At 37.2% G+C, this 10,815-nt stretch overlaps 2 protein-coding genes across 2 annotated transcripts in view; one reads left to right on the top strand and one right to left on the bottom strand.

Moving 5' to 3' along the window:
• The first annotated feature begins 4,159 nt into the window (after positions 1–4,159).
• On the top strand, positions 4,160–7,700 carry LOC116267586 (ubiquitin-NEDD8-like protein RUB2). Its single transcript, XM_031649410.2, has 3 exons — positions 4,160–4,485; positions 5,044–5,303; positions 7,381–7,700. Exons 1-3 carry the CDS (start codon positions 4,393–4,395, stop codon positions 7,493–7,495), a joined length of 468 nt encoding a protein of 155 aa, XP_031505270.1. The 5' UTR covers positions 4,160–4,392; the 3' UTR covers positions 7,496–7,700.
• Positions 7,701–9,008: 1,308 nt separating this feature from the next.
• LOC116267585 (uncharacterized) overlaps positions 9,009–10,815 on the bottom strand; it is a 52,120-nt gene continuing 50,313 nt past the window's right edge. The window contains 1 exon segment of the mRNA XM_050075264.1: positions 9,009–9,985. Within this exon segment, the coding sequence (XP_049931221.1) occupies positions 9,347–9,985 (639 nt within the window). The 3' untranslated portion in view covers positions 9,009–9,346.

Here is a 10,815-nt window from a genome sequence, read left to right as displayed (position 1 = left end):
AGGCAAAAGAATGGTCTCCAAAATTTATAACTAATTATTTGAATGACTTAGATGGGTTAAGAGCATAATCAAAGAAAAGAATGGGTTCAATTTCACTCTACCAACAAAAATATGGAAATGGAGGTTAGATGGTGAGAGTTACCTAAATAGAAGTTATATATGAAAGGCATAAGAGGCATGAGGATAGGCAATTATGTCATTATTATTTTAATTAATAATATTATATTTTCCATAACTCTTCTCCATGAAGCCCACTTTCTCTACACATTAAAAGCAATTTATAACTAATTATTTAAAGAATTATGTTAGCATTTTATGGTAACCACCCGCTACTAAGAATAGTGGAGTCTTAAATGGGAATAAGTCTCACTCTTCAGGAGTTACACTTAGAATTTTAGAGTGGTCTATTATCTCACACGTAAATGTCAGTAGGATACTAAAATGGAATTTGACTAAAAATATTAGGAATGCAAAGACTAAAAATTGCACCTTTGTCACTATATTATTTTCAAACTCATATTATTTCATTTCGAATCTTAGTGTGCCATTTTGGATCCAAATCTGAAACCTAAAATGTAATGTAATGTTGCCTTCAAAATCTCATAAACCTTTGAATTAGAATTCTAACAAATTCAAGGCACGACGCAGCGGAAGGTCCTGTTACTGAGTGGTGAAGATGCTCCGACAGTAGCGACCCTGTCGACAACACAAAGCCAATCTACGATGTTGGTGGTTGGCATGTATCACCGACATTGTAGACATCTTTGAACCTGAAGCAGCGTCGCAACTTTCTCTGACGCCATAGGCGAGACTCTTTTCGCATCGGAACTAGTGAGCTCTGAGCTCCCGACGTGAAAAGAGTATCTGTGTTTCTTAATTTTGGTGTAGTGTTTTCTCCATTCCGATCTTTTGAAGATGATTTTGCTGATTGTGAGTCTTAACTCTATTTACTTGACTCAGAGAAAATTATGTCTCCTGAATTTATGAAATCATGAATGTTTTGGATCCAAGTGATGAGACCATATTTTTCTCCATTCTCACCAAACTTTCTTTGTTTGGAGATAAGATCTTAGAATATGAAATGCAAATACTCGGAGATAAGATCTTAGCATATCCACTGCAAGCAAAGACTTCAAAATAACATTTAGTTTGTGTATGAACGATGCTCCATACTGGGTTTTGTTATGAAGAGACTTCGAAGGACACTATAAAAAAACATCATATACTTGCCTGTGTACACCGGAGGCGACTCCTGTCCCTGATGAAAGCAAACCTATACTAGTGAAACAATCACCAATATAGATACTTATCACAGGTTCAGACCCCTTCGTTCCTTTTGTACCTATACCAAGGGCTCGTAGGGCCCGTGCCTTTTGTTCTCGCAGCTGCTCTTATTTCTTGCTTGTTTGTTTTCTGCATCCGTTTCCACTCCCTATTTCTTTCTTCTTACAGGAAATCCCTGCGGTTGGCAGTCAGAAAATTGCAGTATCAATTCACTGGGGTTGAGTTCAACCTCATTTCCAAGGCCATCATCAGTACCTTGGTCACTGGTACTCATTAAGGTTTGGTGACGAGAGGAGTTATGCAGAGCCAATACACCTTTCTTTTATTCGTAGAAGTGTGTATATATATATATATATATATATGTATATATATATATATGTATATATATATATATTCTTTCTTTATTTATTTCTTTATTACATCTCATTCATGATCATCTAGGATTTCTTATCCTGCCTGGGTCTTTTTTTAGGTTTTACATCTCCTTCTCCAAATTTTGTTACATTTCATCAATGTAAACACCCAAATTTTCCAAATGACCATTCCCCCAACGGTTCTGCCCCCCAAGGAATGCCCCCCTCCGATGCACTCAAAAACAATCACAGGCTGATGAACATGGAAATTGAACTTTCGTTATCCAACTTTTCACTGTAGTCTTTCTCAATCACAAGTTTAAAAGGTGTTTGCACTAATGAGCAGAAACAGGGGAAAACCACAGAACTCGCCTCTTTGAAATCCAGAGAAATGGGGCACACATTTAAAAAAAAAAAAGAAAAGAAAAGAAAAAGATCAGTCCCTTCTAAAATTTTGATAAAAATACGAGCATTCCCTTTCATAAATTTTATGGCCTGCCTTTAAAAGAATACCAAAAATAATATTAAAAAGACCAAAAAAAACTCCGCCAGTCTTACACTTGTTTGATCTTTCTGAAAAAAAGTTTAAATTTGTGGTTTTTATGTGCACCTGTGAGTGATGAGGAGCCAAGAACCTGGCGGAAACTTGTGCAAAATAACATAATTGCAGACATGAGGTGACAATTCGTTGGCTCATATGGTAGTGGAGGATTGTTCCACAAAAGAATCGGATTCCTCATCTCAAAAAGAATATATTAAAAAAAAGTCACGGGGCCGTATATGATCAGATATTGCTTTAATGGAACTACTGAAAATGGTTTCTTAATTTCATCTAATCGTTTAAAGAAAACGCTGGCAAACATGGTCTAATGAAAATAGCATGATATGTTTTTTCTTTTAAAAACTAATGCTTTAGTCGTGTGCTTATCATCATATTTAATATAGAAAATGAGTTAAAACTGACTAATTTTGTTAGGAAATGTGTTCTCACGTTGTATAAAAATTTTAAAAAGTCCATGTATTATGTCAAAATCGCCAAATGCCATGTTCTTTCTTCTAATTTGTTCAACTCAAGCATAGGTCCTTGCAAGAAAGAGACAATAACAATGTCATATGAAAGTATGCTTTTATATGTTACTCAGATTCATTTAGATGCAGTTGTCTAAAACCAACCAAGATCGAATGTTGCTTGATGGTTAAAAAATTTAAAGTCATTGTTATACGTCCTTACTTACATAGATACTAGCCTACATAAATATAACCGCTGGTTTGTAGCGCTTTTAATGTGGGTGCATAGTTACGTTGTGTGTGTGTGCGCGCGCTCGTGAAGGATACCACTGTGAATCATATTGCATAAAATACTCATTAAGTAGAATTCAGTAAAGGCTAGATCCAATCCGTATATCAAGGGCTAACATACCCGGTTGTTATTGTTAGGGATGTCTGAAGATAAGACATCGGTCAAATGACGTACCCAACTAATCAGATATTACTTAACTGGTCTAGTTATAAACAAAATATAAAAGCAAATCCAAACTTTTATGCATGATAAGCTTCAACTCTCCAATAGAATTGCATAACCACCAAACTCAGTGGGAAAATTTTCATATAAGTTTTGAAGCCAGTTGCTAATCATATTCCAATTTTTTGTTCGAATTTGACTGACTAGATCTTAATTCAAATGAACGGTGGATTTTATACAAAACCATGGCCAAACGAATGAACTATTCTAAAAAACAAGGATAGTTTTTCCTACTAAAAAACAAAAGTGTTGAGAGAGAAAGAGAGAGATAACTTGCATTAAACGAAACTAAAACATCAAAGAATAATGGATGCTAGGGTACACCCTGAAAAATAACACAACAATAAAAAATTCAGTAAGCAGTAGAGAAGAAGCAAGAAACAACAGCCGGCAGCCAAAAAGCCTTCACGATAGCTAATGGAAATCAAAAGGCGTGCTACGAAAGAAGACGTCAATGCGAGTGATCCAAATTTGCCACCGGAAGATGTGCGCGAAAAAAATCACCAATATAAGTAAGAATTTGTGCTCCAAAAAAAAAAAAAGGTAGCTTTTTGGATAAGTGTAAAAACTGAGTTTTATCACGTAGGTCCTATAAGTTTTATATATCAATACCTTAAAAAACCTTGACGACGTGCCAAGAGTTTTTAAGAGAGATTGGTGACACGCGAAGCGTTTTTAAGAGAGACATCAATGTTGTTTTTAAGTGAAGCCGACAACATGCCAAGGAATATATATATACATATGTATATATATATATATATATAAAGAGAGAAACAAAAATAAAAATATAAAAATAAATTTTAAATATATATATATATTGGGTCGAAGTCCGGTCAGAGTTTTTTTTTATCGGGCCGTGTCAAATAATCAGCTCAACTTACCACTTATCATGAATCAGGTACCCAAATACGCATCAGATATATATCTCTCATTGCTCACCTTCAATATAATAGAGGAAGCCATCATTTAGAGGTAAGAGAGGAAGCGACGACGACCCACAAGAGGCGAATTACACAAGTCGGCAAATGCCAAGCCTCACGAGTCACGACCCACTAGAGGTGGGACGAGGAGACAAAGATGCAATCCAAATTAAATAAGGTGACTATTTTGTTTCACCCAAAATAAATACGGAGAGCAATTGAAATATCGACGCCATTTGTTTCCGTTGAAGTTTCGGCGTCTTTCTCCTTTCTTCCCTCGTCCCCTTCCTCCGAGAGAGACAGAAAAGAGAGGATGCAGATCTTCGTCAAGACCCTTACGGGAAAGACGATCACGTTGGAGGTGGAGAGCAGCGACACCATCGACAACGTCAAGGCCAAGATTCAGGTGAAGCAATCGATCATCCTTCCCTTTTCTCTTTTTGTCATACCGCCTTTCTTTTTCTTATTTTGCCTCTTCTTCTTTCTTCTTATTCCTATTCTTCTTTGTCATTTTTTCCTTCTCTTGTGATTTTATTTTTTGGTATCGGTTTCCCGGCGAGTTCTAAATAAATAAATAAATAAGTCTCTTGTATTCTCTCTTCTAGGTTTGCTTTTACAGCAGAAACCGGTATTCAAATTCTTCTTTTGTCTCCCCTTTGAAGAGCTAAGGTGGGTTTTGGCTTTAGAACGTAGCTGAGCAAGAAAGCTAAAATTTTTTGTTTTTGTGGGTTCCTTTCTTCAAACATGGAGTTTGACCTTTCTGGCTTAATCTCTTAGGTTTGGACATTTTGTTCTGAAAGTTATTGTTTTTTTCTGTTGAATTTTTCTGCTTTTCAACTGGTTCGTTTGGTCCTATTCCCTCCTTCGAATGTGCTTTTTTGCTTCCCCTCATAGCTTTACTTCAACTGCTCATACCTGTATGAGAATCTGAATTGAGAATACCGGTGTTTTATGAGCTCTGTAGGACAAGGAGGGAATTCCCCCAGATCAGCAGCGGCTCATATTTGCCGGGAAGCAACTGGAAGATGGGAGGACCCTTGCGGATTACAACATCCAGAAGGAGTCTACCCTGCACTTGGTCTTGAGGTTGAGGGGTGGGACTATGATCAAGGTTAAGACGCTTACTGGGAAGGAGATCGAGATCGATATCGAACCCACCGATACCATCGAGAGGATCAAGGAACGTGTGGAAGAGAAGGAAGGCATCCCACCTGTCCAACAGAGGTTATGCCGCATGTTCTTCTCCGGAGTTGCCGTTAGATTTTTTTGATCACTTAGCTTGGAATGAAGTAGTCGCTTTCTTTCTTCTTCAACTGTGACTTTAACTTCTGATTGATCGTCATGTTGTTTACATTGTTAATTGTGCTGGTCCCTGATTGGTAAATGTTAACTTTCACAGTCCTCTCTCTTCTCTCTTCTCTCTCTCTCTCTCTCTCTTTGCTGTTTTCGTTTTCATTACCTTTTATTGTCATTGAGTCTCTGCATGGCATGATCAATCTTGGATGGGCTCAGGTGGGATTAGAAACCAACATCACCTCATTTTTGTCGCATTCCCTGCTAATTGTGCATTCGTTCATCAGAAGCATGGACTTCCATAGACGTGAATTTCCAAGTTCGGAACAAATAACTGAGTGAAACGATTGTATACAGGATCACTCTTTTTCTTGGTTTCCTGCATGGTTTTGGATTATATCAGTTTGCTTTTAGCTTTATTCCTGTTTTCTTGTTTTTTATATCTTTCTACGCAAGTTGCCTTTTCGTAATGAAACATTTTTTTTTACAAAAAAAAAATGGCAGTCCCTTTGTACTCTTTTTTTTTCACTCTTTATAGCCTTATTGGCCCTATCTGCTTTTTGTCTTGGTTGTAGTTGCAGTGGTGCATTGCCTCTGCAAAGACTAGAGTGTAGAAAAACAATCTGTCTTGTTCACATAGATATCTTTGTGTGTCTATTAATAGATGAATGATATTTACTATCTGATTCCTATGCTACTTTTTAATTTATTTTTCTATTCATTTGTTGTAAGGACTGACCAGTTGGCTAGTTTGTTTATAGAAAATTGTGATATTTTTCTTCCACTTTTTCCTCAAAATGTGCAAATGCTTTCTACAACGTATTGCTATGTTGTAAGTTGATGGTTTGCTGATGCCTCGAATAAATTTCATCCGATTAGTCTCATGATTGAAGGAAATTTGAAGTGTATATTATAAGGCCCATTTGTTTGTTTTGGCAAAATTTTTATACTAGACAATATTTCACAAGGCCAAGTTTTATTGAAATTGATGACCCACACTTATGCCCCATAATGATCTTACTTGGGAAAAGTTTGCAGAGGAAAATTTTTTTTACAAAAGTTTACTAACATAGTCAAAAGCACATAATGTTCTAGAATATTTTCCAGAATATTTTCCTACAGTCAAATTGCCATTCGGTACATTTCTCCTGTGTATTTGTTACATTATGTTGCCCATTGGATATGAAGATCCTTTTGCTAGACGTGGCTTGTTTGTTTCCTTGAGTTTGGTTCACATAATCTTTGCTGAGGGTTGTGCAGCTTTAGTAGGATTCCATAGTAATTTCATCTTCATGAACCTGATGAGAGGATTGGGTTAATTGTAATGAAAAATAGGATTCAAACGAAAGTGTTGATGTTTAGTTCATGTTCTTATTGTTGATTTGCATGTTTTTCTTTTCCTTAGGTAAAACTCAATGCAGGGTTAGTTTCATAATTTCTGTAATGGTTTCATTTGATTAAGAAAGCTTTCTGGTAAGGAGTTGTGGTCCTGTCTGTTGATATGCTTGATCAAATTAATGCATTATGCAAAGCGACAACACCTTTATGTCATATCTCAAGTCAAAAAGAGAATCAGGTTCTATGTTGGACCACTAAGATATTCAACTTCTTGATGTTGTAGCCAACTCATAGAGTCTCTATCTAAACTTTTAAGCTATAGAAGGTGAACCATTTGCATTTTTCCTTCCTTTTCCAAAGGGAACTTATATATTACCCTTTCTTCTTCTCAACCTTGCATTTCTCATCTTTTTCAATTGAAACAAATAGAAACAACTAACAAGATTTAGTGATAGACTCCTACTACAAGCCGGAGACCCATTTCCTTCTAAAATTTGATTATTGCGGTGCATGAAGTGGTTGAGGGCAATATTTCAATGTGATACTTCAATAATATTGTGATATTTTGGCGTCTAGGTTTTATTTAAAATTTATTATCATGATACTGTCAACATATCACCATTCGGTGCTAGGCTATGTTCTAACTTGGGATCTGACCATACATGTGCAGGCTGATATATGCGGGGAAGCAACTGGCTGATGACAAGACGGCTCGTGATTATAACATTGAGGGTGGTTCGGTCCTTCATCTTGTGCTTGCTCTTCGTGGTGGTAGCTATGAGTGAAGCTGTCACTCTTCGATTCATACGGTGTGGCAAGTCCCTGCCATGAGTTTTCTATCCTACATACATAAGCATGCTACATCTTATGAATTGCAAAAACTTTTAAAGTCACATGCAAATGGGTGTGAGGGTGCTCCAGATGAAGGTTTCCTTCTGCTGTTATCATACAATCGATAGATAAATCACTTATATTGTTTTTTCTGTTGTCCATAGTTGGTATGTTGCTTTTTAAATTTCCATACAGGCTAGTTATTGCAAAAATTTGGTCAAATTACAAACTCCCAATGTTCCAGAAGTGGGACATGCTTTCAGAGTAACATTTCAACATTTCGACAAAATATTTCTCCGAGTGGCACATGAGATAATGTTTCAGAAAAGAATCTGGTTCCTTCAACTTAACAGAGCGCGTTGCTTAATGTTATGCGGATATTCTTTTCATTGAAATAGTATACGACAGCATTTTGATCTCTCTCTCTAGAAATGTCATTTTTGTGGTGTCCAGATAAATTAACGATAAGAATTTGATGCTGATGTAAGCCATTTTTTGGTGGCTCATGTAAACCCTTCTCTTTTGTCAGGGAATAGAATTTTAGATGGTTTTCATGCTCAGTTCGTGTTAGTTAAGCTGCATGAAGCATATTTTTACGTTCGATGGTGCATAAGGTTCGAAGCATATTTTCATGCTCAAATCGAATTTGCGTTACCTTACGAGGGCTCACTTGCTTTCAGCTTCAAAATATGCATTTCTCTACTTCTGGTGTCAGGTTGTTCATTGCGTGGTGTTGAAGAATGAAATGTTTGATCAACGCTGTGTTATTAACAGCACAATGATTGTTTGTACAAGCCACCATGTTTTTTACACCAGAGTTGCCTCGAAGGGCATGTTATATCCGGTGGGTTGACAGGCTGATAAAAACCAGTCGGCAGTTTGATTTTTGTGGATGTTACTGCTCTAGACTGCAAAAGATGGTAAATGCTACTCTTAAATTGGAAAGAATAACTGTAAGGTTAACCTAGATTTCGATACATCACTTAATCTTAGGAAATAGGAGGAAGGAGGGGGGCTTCGATTGACTCGAGCAGTACCAAAGTCTAACTTCATCTCCCAACAGGTCATATGCAATGGGTCTCCTTTGAGACATCCGATAAAATTCAAGCGGTACCTACACGCAATGTGGCCACCACTTAAAGATACCTACACGCAATGTGGGTACTACTGACATATTAGAACCCCTTTCTGGACTTCCTAATGATAAAGGTTAAAAAGGAGAAACATTATACACTGCCCTTATTCATGGGTGTAAACTAGAGCTGGAACATATGTTTATACATTCAAATCCAAAGCTAAGATATTGCCCTTAAATCCAAATAGATCCAATTAAAAATAGTGAAATTCAAAATCTTTAATGCATAAAATTGAACAAAAGAAGCACTGTCATGGTTCATTTGTATGAACTAAATTATCTTTTAGCAATGTTTTATAATAAGGCAACACCTTTAAGCACAGTAAAAGCGATCAAAACCAAATAAGTCTTTTGACATGGTAAGGGTATGGCGCGGCTTCACACTACCAAAGCAAAGCATGATGAACCTGCATCTCTTTGGCCAGCAAATCCATCAGATCCACAAATCTCGGTGGCTTCCTCCATAAACAAAAAGGAAGAGATACCTTCCAGGACAAACTTCTATTCGTCAACATAATCGATTCGAAGGTAACAATTTTGTTGATGTACTTCAACTATTTTCTAATCAATTCCCATCAAAAAAGGTTTGTGCGGATACGTTAAAGAAACCCATCAGCAAAGCAGGCGCATAACTCACAGAAGACATGCTTTTATTACTCACTTTTTAACTTCACATTGCTTGGAAGGTCTCAGAGTTTAGCTTCTCAAAGACATTTTCGGCCTTAAGAAGTTGAATGTCGAAGCTGCTATCCTCCCCACAGTACTGCATACATAAATACTCTTTCGGTGAAGACGGGAAAGGCAGCAGTTGAGAGACCTCAGGAAAATCCGAGGTAGGTGGGGAAGGGACACCTTTACCAGACGAATACACTATATCAGCTAAAAGAACCCATATCAAATCCGGATCGATACATGAAAGAGAAGACAAGGCCCTCACAGCAGCATCTTGCAGTGCATCTGGGCCCCCACAAGCAATGCCCACGACGAGGCCACTGACCTTCTTGAGGATGCCTTCTAATGCAGAGGCACTTCTTTTGTCCTGGGCAATATCTGCAATCATGTGGAGGGCTGCTTCTTGAACCTTCAAGATAGAAACCTCCGCTGTCGACTCATCAGTGGATCTAAACTCTGATTTTCTGTATGGAAGCAGTATTGGCCCTTCAGTTTTTGAGGATCTTCTACTATCAGCAGTCTTAGGGGTTAGCAGCTTCCAAAGGAATGACCCGTCACTGCGAAAACGGCGTATGAAAAAATCACCGCCACATACCTGCACCACAATGCTCACCGTCCTCAAGCATCTCTTAACAGCCTGACAACAAACAATGCAGTAACTGTAAGAACGTATACTGCCATTCCAAAGGCACCATTTGCCTTGAATTCATTACAAGAATAAGCTGTCAGAAGTCCTTATTGCAGCATACACGTAGAAAAGACAATCTTAAGTACAAAATAAATTAAAAATCTATGGAAGTGACAATGTGCATCAAATTCAAAACCATTTCCATGCAATTGAACTTCACTGTGAGCTCAGTTTCATGAATACAGCCATACAGGTTGTGTAACTAAAATACCTGCACAATCGACACTACTGTATGGGCTTTCAGTTGCAGAAACGAACACTTTTGAAACAACACTTTTGAAATACCTATAGAAATCCGAACTGATATTCGACAAAATACATAAGCATAGCTTGATGAATGGCAAGCCATACCATCTCCATAGTCAGATAAAGAGCTTGATCAAATTCTTTTCCCTTTGACTTTTCCAAGTACCCAAACTTTGAATTCCCATTTTTATCTGGTCAAATTCAAACTTACCTCACTCCGCAAGTTAAATAACATAATTTAATTTAATGATAATCTAAAAAGTATTATAAGTAAAACTAAAAGTGAACAGAACAAAAATGCATTTCAACAAGAAATCATTCAGCTATGGATGCTTTTTAATTACAGAAATGTAGAGCACATGAGTAAGCAGCTCCAAGATGGGAGAGAAGACCTGCATCTCAGTAGGAACAGCAGATGACTCATTCCTAAACCTTTGAACCTTCATCGAGTAAAAATTTTGGAAAGAAAACATCTTGTCAGATTTAACCCAGTATGAGCATCCAGCCTCAAGTACAGAAAGTTTACAGCATTT

This window comes from Nymphaea colorata, chromosome 14 (assembly GCF_008831285.2).
Source record: "Nymphaea colorata isolate Beijing-Zhang1983 chromosome 14, ASM883128v2, whole genome shotgun sequence".
NCBI lineage: Eukaryota > Viridiplantae > Streptophyta > Magnoliopsida > Nymphaeales > Nymphaeaceae > Nymphaea > Nymphaea colorata.
Note: the sequence above shows the minus strand (reverse complement) of the source record. Positions and strands in the feature narration are given on the sequence as shown.